The 16,122-nt window shown below is 48.5% G+C and overlaps 1 protein-coding gene across 1 annotated transcript in view; it reads right to left on the bottom strand.

The window, feature by feature from the left end:
• IGF2BP2 (insulin like growth factor 2 mRNA binding protein 2) overlaps positions 1-16,122 on the bottom strand; it is a 463,616-nt gene that overhangs the window by 95,371 nt on the left and 352,123 nt on the right. Inside the window, exon 13 of the mRNA XM_078680475.1 lies at positions 3,165-3,239. Coding sequence (XP_078536601.1) covers positions 3,165-3,239 — 75 coding nt within the window. The remainder of the gene's footprint in view (positions 1-3,164; positions 3,240-16,122) is intronic.

Here is a 16,122-nt window from a genome sequence, read left to right as displayed (position 1 = left end):
AACGAGCCATCTTGCCACGGTGCCTGCTTGCCTGAAATGTGCTCAAATGGTTAATCTGCAAATGTATAGGGTGCTTGGGAGCCAGTATTCGCTTTAATTGATGGAATCACTTGAAGCTTTTTGTTGACAAAGATTTATTCTTTTTGAGTTGTAGTGCAAGGCAGTTACCAGCTGCGCTGTGAAATGCTTTTTTTAAAGGGGCAATTTATAAAAAAAATTGCATTACGTACTGACTTGGTATTGATAAAATCTATATTTTGAAAGCACCATTTTATCTTAAAGCTTTTTGCGTAATTTATAGCAGTCTACCTTATACTGTCTATAATGCAAGTTTAAAATAATGACAAACATTCACAGTGCTTTCTGTCACAGGCTGAGACTCCGTAGCACTAAGACTACACAAGTCACTATACTCCACTGCACAAATCAAGATTTAATTCTGTGGCTCTCTGGTACACCCAGACCTCTGCGGTGCATTAACTAATAGAGGTTTCTTAATGTACTATAGTACATTTCCCACTGATTAACTAAACATTGTTTTATGTATTTCCCAATTGAGCTATGTGATATTTTATATGTAGCAACCTCAAGGTGAAAGACCAATAAAACATATAGAATATTTAGGTTTTTTAGCCACACCTTTGACTTCACTCCCACTTTCACTGACTCCACCGACTGCATGCAGCATCACAATTCCCATAATTTTTAGGTCGAGCCTGGGCGGCGCATGCGCTGCTCTTTGGTATGCTGTACTGATGTATGGAATAGAAGCCCTGCCCACTCTCCGCCCAGATTTGTCATTGGCTTTTGTCGTCCTTCGGAAATGCTGGCTTATGATTCGGTAATAGGCTTGTTAGTCTCTCCTTAGTGCCGCCTTGTCTTAATTTGTAACCTCCCATGAGGACTGGCCCTTTTACTTCGGTTGTTACACAGTATGTCTTTTTTAGTCTGTAAGAACTATTTTCATTAATGGGTTTCTCCTACTGCAGGAACAACATGCTTTCCTGCAACATTCAGCGCGCTTTCAGTTTCCGGGACAATGGCGGCCGCTTCTTTGAATATTTCTCGTATCTACAAGAGTTTCAGTTATCAGCATTGTAAATGACAATGCCTTTTATTTATGTGTTAATTAGCAAAACAGATAAATAAAAGGCATTGTCATTTACAATGCCAATAGTTTAAACTCTCGCAAATGCTTGTTTTTAATGCTCTACAACTGCAGCTCACACATTATTTTTCTATGTGTGCTCTAAACACTCCTACAATGACTCAGCGGGTCATTTAGCGTTTGTAGTAGTCGGAGCTCAACCATAAATAGGCATGGCTGCCGCTCTACCGAACCCATGGATCCCCACCTCATTTAGAGGTGGAAGAATGGCTGAGTTTACAGCAGGGAAGCCTCATTTTGGTTTGACTGTCAGAAAACCATAACCCAGTAGCCTGTCTGCCACAGGATCTCAAGGTCACCATGGCAGATACCCTGTCATATTTACGACATTGCACCAGACACCGATTGTTCTCGACATGGTAAGGTAAAGAGAAAAATGTCCCAAAGAACAATCCCTGCATGTTAGGGACATTTCTTTTTTTACTTTTCAGAAACAAACTGTCAGTTTGGGGGTTTGTTTTTGAAAAGCAGAATAAATTCCACGCAAGCTGCATTATAATGTTGGCTGTCTTGGCATTCAGTTTCGCAGAGAGTGTCTGTTGTACTGGCAGATGCACTTTCAACAAATTGAATCGTTAAAGTTAGTACTCCGCAGAAGGAGGACCTCCTGTACCCAGATGAGTCCCAGGACAGCCTCTAAAAGAGGCCTCAGTTTTTTCACTTCAGTCAATTAGGTCGAATAATGTTCTAACTTGGTCGTTCTTTCTCTAAGTCCCTCTATTTTTATTTCTCTCCAGAATCTTCGAAAGCAATATTCAATTTTTATTGTCTCTTGTACCCTATAGAAGAATGCTGTATGGTTCTACTGGGATACCCCTGAGGCTCTCTTCTGTATGCATCAAAGCAACAAGCACAGTACTTTGCATCATTACCATTCCTTCTTTAGGGCTCCAGGGGCTGATGACAGAGTCAGAAGAAAATGACATTAGGGGATTCATGAGAAACATGTCCAAACAAAGAAGACACCTGGCAACCAAGGTTAACTAGTGTCAGTTGTTAATGATTTTAGGTTGCCATCTAAGGAAGAAAAGTGCACCAGTAAGTAGTGATATGAGACTATCAGAATAATGCTACTGACAGAGGCTACATTGCAGAAGGGGATTACAATGGAGGGGCAGACACTATTGTTAAGCGTGGCATTAATATAGAAATAATGTGATGTATACAAAAGAGCTATAAGACAGTACGGACCCAGCAAAACATTTATTCATGTATTATTTTTCAGTCTTTCAAGAAAAGAGTCATGTTTTGTCCCATGCCCAGGTAACACATCCTCTTTAACTTCAGTAAAAGAAGAAATGATTCACAGGAAATCAAACAAGCTCCAATGATCTCAACAGAGGACAAGTCATCTCATTTACTTCTTTGGGGTCCACGGCTTGAGCATGGAGTTCTTACACTAAAGAATGAGGCCTCAGGAGCCGAACTGGGTAACTAACATACATGTGCATTAGACTCCTATTTCAGTGATGTTTATATACAGTGCAAAAACATGCTCCCATCCCCAGCAATCCTAATACATTCCACAAGTCAGGAATAAGGTGGAATGGATGTACATATGTACAAACAACACAGCATTCCTGCTTGATAGACTGTTGACATGTGTTGTCCTTATTCTATTGTTGGTGTACTTGAGACTCCTTCTGGGTAATCACCAAGTCTTTACAGCCTGATCTCAGTGCATAGATTCATCCATTACCCAATTCTGATACTTGAATGTTATCTCTTATTTGTAGCTTTGGCAATGCCATTCATGCTGCCTTTTATACCTGCCTTGTATTTGCTTTGTATAAGCTTTCCAGACTGTCATGTCACAAGTGCCTCCACAGGATGTATTATTCCTCCCATAGACTAGTTAATAATGCATTATTGTACACAAGCGTCCCTATAGTTATCTTAGAATGCAGGATCTCTCCTGAGTAAGGACTGTAAGAATTATATCAAAACTTTCACCTTCTATATATATTTAAAAAAAACACAAGATGTTTTCATGCACCTTAAATTGGGCTTCTGGAGGTCCAATTATGATTACCATCCTTTCACATGCATCAGGACCTTCGGCAGGAGCAATCTGGGGACACATAAGCAGAAACAACTACTGTTAAACTCCTCCATTATGTAAAAGGGTTACCCTATAATTGGCAGCATACTACTAAGGCACAAAAGAAGCTTCACAAATCTTTTATCATGATCCCAAAATTGTTTCCCAGAGTCGTGTCTGATTTGAAAGACAGCTTTCTATTAGACAGGCTAAAGAATCTTTGAGAATAAAAAAAAAGAAAATGTGAACTTTACACACTCCTAACTACAGTGCTAGTAAATCGCTGCCATGTATGCCTCCAGACTGTTAAATCTGTGTAACTTAATTCTCCCTTTGTGTCGCTTCTGAGTATATTCTCGATCACATATATTAATGAGAAGTTACATGGAAGAAGAAGGTTGGAAAAAAGAAAGGAAGTAGAATGTACAAGTGAAAATATTTGTATACTGTTTTTTAGGTCGAGCCTAGCGCAGCGTGCATGCGCTGACCTAGGAAAGCGACCTCTTGGAATCAATCTGTACTTTTCACACGCTCGTGTGTGTGTGGTTTTTGTTTGCTTTCTTTTTATTGGTCTTTGCGTGCAAAGGCAGCACGCAATTGGGCAAAGCCAGGAATTGTAGCCGCCTACGTCTTGTGGTTGCGCGCAGCGGCGCATAGTGTGCCATCTGTTTTTCAGGCGCATGCACCTCTCCCGGGCTTGTTCTAAATAGCTTTCACGGTCTTGCTTTTTGGAGCAGCGGTGCGCGCAGGGGCCATCTGTTTTTCAAATTAGAGTGGCCGCTCTTCAGTCCATCTATTTTTCAACAATTTCCTAACATTCTCTACCTTCAAGGCCATGTGATCACATGGAAACCATAGAGCTTGTTTGCAGCAGAGAAACAATGTGAGTAAATGGCCCTCGCCCAGGAGGTCTCTATGGTCTGTGACCTCGCTGAGTTCTGAAGCCACCTCCGATGCCTGCCTGCCCTGAGCACTATGGTAACAGCGTCTGCAGGATCCGCGCACAGCACCGCTGGCTCCAGCCGCAGCATCCGCGGTGTGCTGTCGCTACGAGATGCGCTGAGGTAAGGCAGGAGTTTCCACTCTTTTATCTCTTACTGTTATATACCACCAGGAAACTTCATGGAGACGTGTGAGCTTTTATGTTAAGGCAATGCATTCCCTTTTTTAAAATTTTTATGGAGGCATTTGCAGCTGAGACTGATTTTGCTCCGGTGAAATGCTTTGGGCTGTTTTTATTAGCTAGTACGGCGTTACTTTGCTAGCTGTAGATTTAATGCAAACATTTCCTCGGTTCCATCTTTCGTGCCTCTAGGAGTCTTTTTTTTTATAATTACAAGGTGTACACAAACTCGTACAGTATGTGTTATTTAAGGGGATGCTGTAGGGCAGGTATGTAAATGTCTCACTTGCCCTTATTTGCAAATCATGACAGCGTGAGCGAGGGGTTACTACACTGAAAGGTGGAATGCTGTAACATATGTGTAATCTTTCTGGCACTGCAATAAAGGTATCCGAGCAAACATGCTTTCGAAATAGTATTCGTAAACCGTACTTGCGGGTGTGTTGGAAGAAGTCCAGTGTACATCAATCAAAGGGTGATATAAAATAGTTTATCTAGGTTTAGGGTGTGCAAGCTGGTTAAGTGTGAGGAGGATCTAATAATTCCTTGGTGTAAGGATGATCACCTGCTGAGAGTCAAACAGTGCCATGGCCCCATCTCTATTGGTTTTACAAAGCATACACTTTCAACATGTTTCTGTGAGGCACATAGATTTGAGAGACAATGACACACAAACAAAATGACCTACACGAACAATTAACTGTCTTTAAAGTGCATGCATCTTCAAAAGTGCCACGTCTCTACTTGCAAGCCGAATATCCACCCCACTGTGTACTGCTGTCCCTCTCTGTGGATGCCAGAGACTGTTTGTTATGCCTATGTTTTGGTTTTGTTAGCAGTAAAGCACACAGAGGAGCACATCGGGGCAGTTTGTTTGTCTGTCTTTCTTCCTGCCACACTTAAGCAACTATCATCTTTTAGAAGTCGCTTAAATATGGATGATGTTGATGGCAAATTGTAGGCACTTCCTCACCTCATGGGAATTCTTACGACAACTGAAACATACTCAAAGTGCATTGATTTTATTTCTACATGAAGTCAACAGTGCAGCACAGGTAAATAAGGAGTATACTAACAGCCGCCCAAACTCTGATTTTGGGATCATTTCCTCCCATTTGCACAGACTTTTTAACATTGTGCAGTTTCAACAGTGAAACATAGTTTATTATTTAAAACGAACGTAAAAAAAGGCTGCAGCTTTCAATAGGTCTCGCCTTTGGGACCTTATAAGTGTTAAGCCATGCAACAGTTGATGTTGTTGCACCAATGATATTGTGCTGGATAACTAAACACTAACAAGGTCCCAAAGGCGAGACCTATTGGCTATGCCAATGCTTGTTTAAAAAAGGTAGGCTATGTGAAATTATTGACCCAGAGTTTCAGACCAATGACTTATTTTGGAAACATTAGGGAAACTGAGCTGAAAATGTACCATTTTGACACCATATGTTCAACAATTTCTATAAAGGATGACCCACAATACCCCTTTAGTGGGCCTGGAAGATTTAGACATATTTTGTGAGTGCCCCATCATATACTAAGAACTTTTAGCAAATTTACATAAAAACTGAGCTGCATACGACCATTTTGCATTGGCTTGCTGGTCTTGCTCGGTTGATACTATTCGTGGTTAATGCCATTGTGCCCCAAGATTTTCAACGTTTACTAGCTGTCAAAGAAGCCAATAGATTGGTTTGACTTTCAGCTGCAAGTAAAAATGGCGTGAACGATTGTATGGATGATGAATACAGAGTGAAATGTTTCTAGGTGTGTGAGGCTCTGGTAGCGAAAGAAGAGTGGGGACAAGGTCTACAAACAGTAGTGAAGTATATGGGTAAAGAAGGCCAGAGAAGAGAAGAATTCAGGAAGGAGTTACGAGGTCCTAATTGGAAAAGGAGGAGCCCCGCATACAAGAAGGCACATTAATGAGAGGATAATCATGTTCCCGTGTGGAGTAGGAGAGATATTAGTATAGGCGGCTAATGAGATGCAACCTGGTATCATTCACTAAGATGAGAGGGAATTACAGGTCTTTACAAAGGGACAAGGGCACGCATGTCTCCCCAACACCTTTTCTTGTGAAATTAAGTAATGGACAATGGGAGGAGGCTGGTCTTAACACACTATGCCTGTGTATTTGTAGACTAGCTATGTTACGTGTTTTCTGACAACAGTAGATCTCTACTGTCCTAGGGTGTGTATATGACAATTTGAGTATGCAAGTGACTGCTTTTTTGGAGGGTGAATTCAATAGAGAATTATACCTAAGTGAATTGAAGACAATAGTAGACGGCTGATCCCACAGGAAATAAAAGTAGCAGATACAATGAGATCTACTCCATCCAGACATGAATGGTAAAATTAAGAATTCTGCAGCCTTAGGTTAAACAGTGTGAAGAATTGGGAAGAAAAGAGTAGCGTATGAATGGAAACAATCCACACATAAGGCCAAATAAGTGTAAGACTCAAACTTTTGAGATTTTAACAGGGTAGAAACAATATCATAATGTGTACTGGCTTGTTTGTTTGAGAAGGTAGATGTGTGAAGAGGGTATCTGTGTAGCGTGGACAAGAGCTGGCTTTGAAGGGAAGTGAATAAAGAAACTTGGATTGATGTAAAGCTTGTAATAAGCTACTGTGCTGGTGTGAGCTGTGGTTAGGATTACATTGCAAGATGACATGCAAAAGGAAGTTCCATCTTTACTCATCTTTGAGTTAAGGATTTATAAAAATGGTTAGTATTGAGAATGGGAAGGTTTGTAATCAGAACTGTGAAGCACTGTCTCCAAATCAAGATAGTCAGACCCCCCCAGGATATCGCAGCATAGATCGGCAAATTTTGCAGCACAAAAATTAAAATTCTGCAACACACAAATTGCAGTTTTGCTTTACTGCGCACTTTATTTTACTCATAATCATTCCTTGTCAGCCTTAAATCAATGGAAACTATTTAGCAGAGTATTCCACTTGGAAATAGGCATCTTTAAAGTATCTGACAGTGTTTGTTTGCAATATTCTTTGTGATAAAATTCTAGAGCATATGTTTAGCCAAGCACAATAGCACACGGTTGCTAGTCATCCTGTTTTCTGTGGCATTGTGCTGACTTGGGGCTAGCAGTTCTAAGTCCCAGAGCCATCTACTGTAGGACACCAAATCTCTTCCTCAGGCACCCTGGGGCTCAGGATCGTAGTGGGCGGAGGTGCATTACCACAGCTCATATAAACACATGAAATATTGCTCTAGGCAGATCAGTGGCATGGGGTGGGAATAAATCCTAACATAATGCAGCCCCCACCTCTATGTGACAAACAGGTGCTGTGTGTGCAGTCTCCACCCCAAATATGAGACTACTCCCACCACAGCCCCTCTGCTAGCACCCCCTAACCCCAGGCTATTCAGAACAGTAAATGCCTTTATCAATAAGGTACAAGAATGTCATTACCAAAAGACAGTCAGACTGAAAGATTCCACCCTAAATTTTGTTAACAAACATATCATCTCATTGGAGTTAATATTAGAGAATGTATGCCCATTGGGACAATAATTCTCTAAACAATATAGAGAGTACAGAGGTTGAAAACACAAGTGCTACAGACTTGGTAACACCAAAACCCGTTATAACAGCCAAAGACAACCCACCGGGGCAGCAAGCAATATATAAAAAACAAGCCGCTATTACTGCGGAACAGAAGTGTGGAAGTGCACTAGTCACATATATACCAATCCAGTCAGGCTAGGGTACTTGAGTACGATTCATTACTTTTCTGCTTACTGTAGGTGACAGGAAGGGGACCATTAAAGTCAGGGGCTCCATATGAGAACAGCATTCCTCGTTTTACTGCAATTTCTTTTGACTCAGATATTAAACAGATAATGGCCCAGTGTTTAAATTATATCTTTAATCTAAACTAGATGTAAGGTTGAAAATACTAACTGAACCTTACTAGGCTCTGCATTGGAGAGCGTTTGTGGAGCGGTTGGACGAGGAGAGGAAAGGGAACAACATTTGGATGCAGTTTAAGGGAAAACAGATGTTGGTTACTTTCCTTTGTGGCACACTAAACTATGTTAAACTCACTTTTTCGCCCCCTTTCTATGTCTGACAGGAGGGCAGCGCCACAAAGAAAAGCAGACCGGGTAGAAGGAGGTTGTAAATATATTTGCAGACGTCTGAAAGCCTGGAGGAAACAAGCAGAGGCCTGGGCCCCTCCACACTTCATGTAATGAAGTGCCACATCTGGCTGAATGACAATAGCGTGGGCTCCCTGCAAACGTGAATACTAAAACTGCGCGAGAAACAAGCATTGGAAATGCAATAGGTCTCGCATTAGAAAAGTTGGAGTTATTGGTCTTGTAAATGACATATTTTATTTATTTGTTGGTTTTTAAAATTGCTAAATTGATGGCTTTGTCATTTACAATGCCAATAGTTATAACTTTCGCGAATGTGACGCCTATAGCATTTGGAATGCAACATGTTTTGTATTTACGTGACTTAGATGGCAGCTCTGGTCGTTAGGCCACATCTCTAGAGAGCAGGAGAGTGCAGCAGGGGAGAGAAGCACAGCAATGCAATAGGTCTCGCATTAGGAAAGTTTGAGCTATTGGTATTGTAAAGGACACATTTTTTATTTATGTGCTTGTTTTGAAAATAGCGAAATTAATAGCTTTGTTATTTACAATGCCAATAGTTTTATCTTTCGCAAATGTGACACCTATTGTAACACAATAGGTGTTGTGAGGGTGAGTGAGGGTGAGGGTGAGGGGTTGAGGGTGAGGGGTTGAGGGTGAGTGAGGGTGAGGGGTTGAGGGTGAGTGAGGGTGAGGGGTTGAGGGTGAGTGAGGGTGAGGGTGAGTGAGGGTGAGGGGTTGAGGGTGAGGGGTTGAGGGTGAGTGAGGGTGAGTGAGGGTGAGGGGTTGAGGGTGAGTGAGGGTGAGGGGTTGAGGGTGAGTGAGGGTGAGGGTGGGTGAGTGAGGGTGAGGGTGAGTGAGGGTGAGGGGTTGAGGGTGAGTGAGGGTGAGTGAGAGTGAGGGAGGGTGAGTGAGAGTGAGGGTGAGTGAGGGGTTGAGGGTGAGTGAGGGTGAGTGAGAGTGAGTGAGGGGTTGAGGGTGAGTGTGAGGGGTTGAGGGTGAGTGAGGGTGAGGGGTTGAGGGTGAGTGAGGGTGAGGGTGAGTGAGGGTGAGGGTGAGTGAGGGTGAGTGAGGGTGAGGGTGAGTGAGAGTGGGTGAGGGTGAGTGAGGGTGAGGGTGAGTGAGGGTGAGTGAGGGTGAGGGTGAGTGAGGGTGGGTGAGGGTGAGTGAGGGTGAGGGGTTGAGGGTGAGTGAGGGTGAGTGAGGGTGAGGGGTTGAGGGTGAGTGAGGGTGAGGGTGAGTGAGGGTGAGGGGTTGAGGGTGAGTGAGGGTGAGTGAGGGTGAGGGTGAGGGAGGGTGAGGGTGAGGGGTTGAGGGTGAGTGAGAGTGAGGGTGAGTGAGGGGTTGAGGGTGAGGGGTTGAGGGTGAGGGGTTGAGGGTGAGTGAGGGTGAGGAATTGAGGGTGAGGGGTTGAGGGTGAGTGAGGGTGAGGGGTTGAGGGTGAGTGAGGGTGAGGGTGAGTGAGGGTGAGGGGTTGAGGGTGAGTGAGGGTGAGGGGTTGAGGGTGAGTGAGGGTGAGGGTGAGGGTGAGTGAGGGTGAGGGGTTGAGGGTGAGTGAGGGTGAGGGTGAGTGAGGGTGAGGGGTTGAGGGTGAGTGAGGGTGAGTGAGGGTGAGTGAGTGAGGGTTTGAGGGTGAGTGAGGGTGAGGGTGAGTGAGGGGTTGAGGGTGAGAAGTTGAGGGTGAGTGAGGGTGAGGGTGAGGGGTTGAGGGTGAGTGAGGGTGAGGGGTTGAGGGTGAGGGTGAGGGTGGGTGAGGATGAGTGAGGGTGAGGGGTTGAGGGTGAGTGAGGGTGAGGGGTTGAGGGTGAGTGAGGGTGAGGGTGAGTGAGGGTGAGGGTGAGTGAGGGTGAGTGAGGGTGGGTGAGGGTGAGTGAGGGTGAGTGAGGGTGAGGGTGAGTGAGGGTGAGTGAGGGTGAGTGAGGGTGAAGGGTTGAGGGTGAGTGAGGGTGAGTGAGGGTGAGGGGTTGAGGGTGTGTGAGGGTGAGTGAGGGTGAGGGTGAATGAGGGTGAGGGGTTGAGGGTGAGGGTGAGTGAGGGTGAGTGAGGGTGAGGGGTTGAGGGAGGGTGAGGGTGAGTGAGGGTGAGGGTGAGGGGTTGAGGGTGAGTGAGGGTGAGTGAAGGTGAGGGTGAGCGAGGGTGAGGGTGGGTGAGGGTGAGGGGTTGAGGGTGAGTGAGGGTGAGGGGTTGAGGGTGAGTGAGGGTGAGTGAGGGTGAGGGTGAGTGAGGGTGAGGCGTTGAGGGTGGGTGAGGGTGAGTGAGGGTGAGTGAGGGTGAGGGTGAGTGAGGGTGAGTGAGGGTGAGGGTGAGTGAGGGTGAGGGTGAGTGAGGGTGAGTGAGGGTGAGGGGTTGAGGGTGAGGGTGAGTGAGGGTGAGGGTGAGTGAGGGTGAGGGGCTGAGGGTGAGCGAGGGTGAGGGGTTGAGGGTGAGTGAGGGTGAGGGTGAGTGGTTGAGGGTGAGTGGTTGAGGGTGAGGGGTTGAGGGTGAGTGAGGGTGAGGGTGAGGGTTTGAGGGTGAGTGAGGGTGGGTGAGGGGTTGAGGGTGAGTGAGGGTGAGGGTGAGTGAGGGTGAGGGGGTGAGGGTGAGGGGTTGAGGGTGAGTGAGAGTGAGGGTGAGTGAGGGGTTGAGGGTGAGGGGTTGAGGGTGAGTGAGGGTGAGGGGTTGAGGGTGAGTGAGGGTGAGGGGTTGAGGGTGAGTGAGGGTGGGTGAGGGTGAGTGAGGGTGAGGGGTTGAGGGTGAGTGAGGGTGAGGGGTTGAGGGTGAGGGTGGGTGAGGATGAGTGAGGGGTTGAGGGTGAGTGAGGGTGAGGGGTTGAGGGTGAGTGAGGGTGAGGGTGAGTGAGGGTGAGGGTGAGTGAGGGTGAGTGAGGGTGAGGGTGAGTGAGGGTGAGTGAGGGTGAGGGTGAGTGAGGGTGAGTGAGGGTGAGGGTGAGTGAGGGTGAGTGAGGGTGAGGGTGAGTGAGGGTGAGGGGTTGAGGGTTAGTGAGTGTGAGTGAGGGTGAGTGAGGGTGAGGGGTTGAGGGTGAGTGAGGGTGAGGGTGAGTGAGGGTGAGGGTGAATGAGGGTGAGGGGTTGAGGGTGAGTGAGGGTGAGTGAGGATGAGGGGTTGAGGGAGGGTGAGGGTGAGTGAGGGTGAGTGAAGGTGAGGGTGAGCGAGGGTGAGGGTGAGGGGTTGAGGGTGAGTGAGGGTGAGGGGTTGAGGGTGAGTGAGGGTGAGTGAGGGTGAGGGTGAGTGAGGGTGAGGGGTTGAGGGTGGGTGAGGGTGAGTGAGGGTGAGTGAGGGTGAGGGTGAGTGAGGGTGAGTGAGGGTGAGGGTGAGTGAGGGTGAGTGAGGGTGAGGGTAAGTGAGGGTGAGGGGTTGAGGGTGAGTGAGGGTGAGGGGTTGAGGGTGAGTGAGGGTGAGGGGTTGAGGGTGAGTGAGGGTGAGGGTGAGTGAGGGTGAGGGGTTGAGGGTGAGTGAGGGTGAGGGAGAGGGGTTGTGGGTGAGTGAGGGTGAGTGAGGGTGAGGGGTTGAGGGTGAGTGAGGGTGAGTGAGGGGTTGAGGGTGAGTGAGGGTGAGGGGTTGAGGGTGAGGGTGAGGGGTTGAGGGTGAGTGAGAGTGAGGGTGAGTGAGGGGTTGAGGGTGAGGGGTTGAGGGTGAGTGAGGGTGAGGGTTGAGGGTGAGTGAGGGTGAGGGGTTGAGGGTGGGTGAGGGTGAGGGTGGGTGAGGGTGAGTGAGGGTGAGGGGTTGAGGGTGAGTGAGGGTGAGGGGTTGAGGGTGAGGGTGGGTGAGAATGAGTGAGGATGAGTGAGGGTGAGGGGTTGAGGGTGAGTGAGGGTGAGGGGTTGAGGGTGAGTGAGGGTGAGGGTGAGTGAGGGTGAGTGAGGGTGAGGGTGAGTGAGGGTGAGTGAGGGTGAGGGTGAGTGAGGGTGAGTGAGGGTGAGGGGTTGAGGGTGAGTGAGGGTGAGTGAGGGTGAGGGGTTGAGGGTGAGTGAGGGTGAGTGAGGGTGAGGGTGAGTGAGGGTGAGGGTGAATGAGGGTGAGGGGTTGAGGGTGAGTGAGGGTGAGGGGTTGAGGGTGAGTGAGGGTGAGGGTGAGGGAGGGTGAGGGGTTGAGGGTGAGTGAGGGTGAGGGGTTGAGGGTGAGTGAGGGTGAGGGTGAGTGAGGGTGAGGGGTTGAGGGTGAGGGGTTGAGGGTGAGTGAGGGTGAGGTGGTGAGGGTGAGGGGTTGAGGGTGAGTGAGAGTGAGGGTGAGTGAGGGGTTGAGGGTGAGGGGTTGAGGGTGAGTGAGGGTGAGGGTGAGGGGTTGAGGGTGAGTGAGGGTGAGGGTGGGTGAGGGTGAGTGAGGGTGAGGGGTTGAGGGTGAGGGTGGGTGAGGATGAGTGAGGGTGAGGGGTTGAGGGTGAGTGAGGGTGAGGGGTTGAGGGTGAGTGAGGGTGAGGGTGAGTGAGGGTGAGTGAGGGTGAGTGAGGGTGAGGGAGGGTGAGTGAGGGTGAGTGAGGGTGGGTGAGTGAGGGGTTGAGGGTGAGTGAGGGTGAGGGGTTGAGGGTGAGGGTGGGTGAGGATGAGTGAGGGTGAGGGGTTGAGGGTGAGTGAGGGTGAGGGGTTGAGGGTGAGTGAGGATGAGGGTGAGGGTGAGTGAGGGTGAGTGAGGGTGAGGGTGAGTGAGGGTGAATGAGGGTGAGGGTGAGTGAGGGTGAGGGTGAGTGAGGGTGAGGGGTTGAGGGTGAGGGTGAGGGGTTGAGGGTGAGGGGTTGAGGGTGAGTGAGGGTGAGTGAGGGTGAGGGGTTGAGGGTGAGTGAGGGTGAGGGTGAGTGAGGGTGAGGGTGAGTGAGGGTGAGTGAGGGTGAGGGGTTGAGGGTGAGTGAGGGTGAGGGGTTGAGGGTGAGTGAGGGTGAGGGTGAGTGAGGGTGAGTGAGGGTGAGGGGTTGAGGGTGAGTGAGGGTGAGGGGTTGAGGGTGAGTGAGGGTGAGTGAGGGTGAGGGGTTGAGGGTGAGGGGTTGAGGGCGAGTGAGGGTGAGGGGTTGAGGGTGAGTGAGGGTGAGGGTGGGTGAGTGAGGGTGAGTGAAGGTGAGTGAGGGTGAGTGAGGGTGAGGGGTTGAGGGTGAGTGAGGGTGAGGGGTTGAGGGTGAGTGAGGGTGAGTGAGGGGTTGAGGTTGAGGGGTTGAGGGTGAGTGAGGGTGAGGGTGAGGGGTTGAGGGTGAGTGAGGGTGAGGGGTTGAGGGTGAGTGAGGGTGAGTGAGGGTGAGGGGTTGAGGGTGAGTGAGGGTGAGGGTGAGGGGTTGAGGGTGAGGGGTTGAGGGTGAGTGAGGGTGAGGGTGAGGGGTTGAGGGTGAGTGAGGGTGAGGGTGAGTGAGGGTGAGTGAGGGTGAGGGGTTGAGGGTGGGTGAGGGTGAGTGAGGGTGAGGGGTTGAGGGTGAGTGAGGGTGAGGGGTTGAGGGTGAGTGAGGGTGAGGGGTTGAGGGTGAGGGGTTGAGGGTGAGTGAGGGTGAGGGGTTGAGGGTGAGTGAGGGTGAGGGGTTGAGGGTGAGTGAGGGTGAGGGTGAGTGAGGGTGAGGGGTTGAGGGTGAGTGAGGGTGAATGAGGGTGAGGGGTTGAGGGGGAGTGAGGGTGAGTGAGGGTCAGGGTGAGGGGTTGAGGGTGAGGGGTTGAGGGTGAGTGAGAATGAGGGTGAGTGAGGGGTTGAGGGTGAGGGGTTGAGGGTGAGTGAGGGTGAGGGGTTGAGGGTGAGTGAGGGTGAGGGGTTGAGGGTGGGTGAGGGGTTGAGGGTGAGTGAGGGTGAGGGGTTGAGGGTGAGTGAGGGTGAGTGAGGGTGAGGGTGAGTGAGGGTGAGGGTGAGTGAGGGTGAGTGAGGGTGAGTGAGGGTGAGTGAGGGTGAGGGTGAGTGAGGGTGAGTGAGGGTGAGGGTGAGTGAGGGTGAGGGTGAGTGAGGGTGAGGGGTCGAGGGTGAGTGAGGGTGAGGGGTTGAGGGTGAGTGAGGGTGAGTGAGGGTGAATGAGGGTGAGTGAGGGTGAGGGGTTGAGGGTGAGTGAGGGTGAGGGTGAGTGAGGGTGAGTGAGGGTGAGTGAGGGTGAGGGATTGAGGGTGAGTGAGGGTGAGTGAGGGTGAGGGGTTGAGGGTGAGTGAGGGTGAGGGTGAGTGAAGGTGAGGGTGAGCGAGGGTGAGGGTGAGTGTGAGGGGAGATGTATATGGGCATATAACGAGAAAGCGAAAGTGAAAGAACAGGTGATGTGGAGGACTCAGAGGTAATCAGAACGGAGCCGAACGCAGAGGAGATGGCTTCGAGCTCCAGTACAGGTAGAGAGAGGAATGACAAGGACACGAGGGCAGCTTGGGAAGGACTTCTGCTGATTACCTTCAAGTACCGTCTTCCACTGCCAAGTAAACTGCTCTCAGGACAGAAAGGGCAGAGGGGGAGCATGAAACAGAAGACAGGTATAGTGACTAAGCAAAGGGCAGGGCGACAGACAAGAATAATGATCATACGGATAGGGGTTCAAAGGCGGCAAGGATGAGGCTCATGAAATTACGCGTTGGCAATTTGGATAAATACATTAAATGATTACGTTAAACAGAGTAGGCTATAGCCAGAGAGAGGAGGCATGCAGGGAAAGAAGTTAAGGCAAGAGGGAATCCAGGCCAGACTCTCCTGCTCTGGATTCATAATAGAGTGTGAAGAGGGTTATTAGATGACGTGCAATATTAGGATGTAAAACAGTTAACAAAAAAAACCCTTTAGAAATAAACATTTTTACGCAATAAAGTGCTATAGTAGTTTGATGCACTAAAATCACACTAACGCTGCTATGATTGGTTCCTGGCAGTGCTCTTTGCAACCAGACTGGAGATGCATATGAAGCGGTACTGATTCTCACAAGAATGAAAACTGGTCTAATGAACAGACTATATGTTTACAGACTCATCTATGAAACAGCAACTTTGTTACCCACAAAAACATAACTAAAACAGACAATAGGTCCAGGTCATTGTTGAGATTGCACACAACAACTTAAGACACCGAAGGGGAGACACACGGCGGGCAGGGGAGGGGGCGGAGCGGGGAGAGCGGCATGAGGGTGTGAAGCAGCCGGGGCCTTTGAAGTGAAGCTAAGCTTCACTTCAAAGGTGTGGGAGGAGTGTGGCTTTGGGAACAGATGGCGATTTGGTGATGTGCACGCGCATTTTAGGTCAATGCGCTTGCGTATTGACCTAAAAGCGCACGGGCACAGCACCAAATCGCCGCAGTTAGTTAAACTTTGTTTAAAGCCCTATAGTCTCGCTTCTCTCAATGCGCATGCGCATTGATAGGTCACGAGACCTAAAAAAACTGCGCTGTAGTTAATAGGAATCTAGCGATTGAGAGCTCCGAGTCATTCCAATTAACAAACTGTTTAAATGTTGTGTTCTCATTTTACGGCCTTACTTGAATAATTTAAAAGTGTTTCAAAATAAATGTCATTAAAACAGTAGGACGGCAGTAAAAACCTAACCTGTAAGGATCTAAGATACACCACTGGTTTTAACAAATTCAATAAAGTGAACGTGGCCAGAACCGAATCTGAAATAAAATCTTAATTAAAAAAGTACAGACCAAGCCACCACGCTTTATATAGGAGAAATTGTGTCTTACTTCTGAAGTGGGTGCGACTTACGACTTTCTGAGTAACACGTTCTATGTGGAAT

The sequence above is a fragment of the Lissotriton helveticus genome, chromosome 3_1, assembly GCF_964261635.1.
Source record: "Lissotriton helveticus chromosome 3_1, aLisHel1.1, whole genome shotgun sequence".
In the NCBI taxonomy this organism is placed as follows: Eukaryota; Metazoa; Chordata; class Amphibia; order Caudata; family Salamandridae; genus Lissotriton; species Lissotriton helveticus.
Note: the sequence above shows the minus strand (reverse complement) of the source record. Positions and strands in the feature narration are given on the sequence as shown.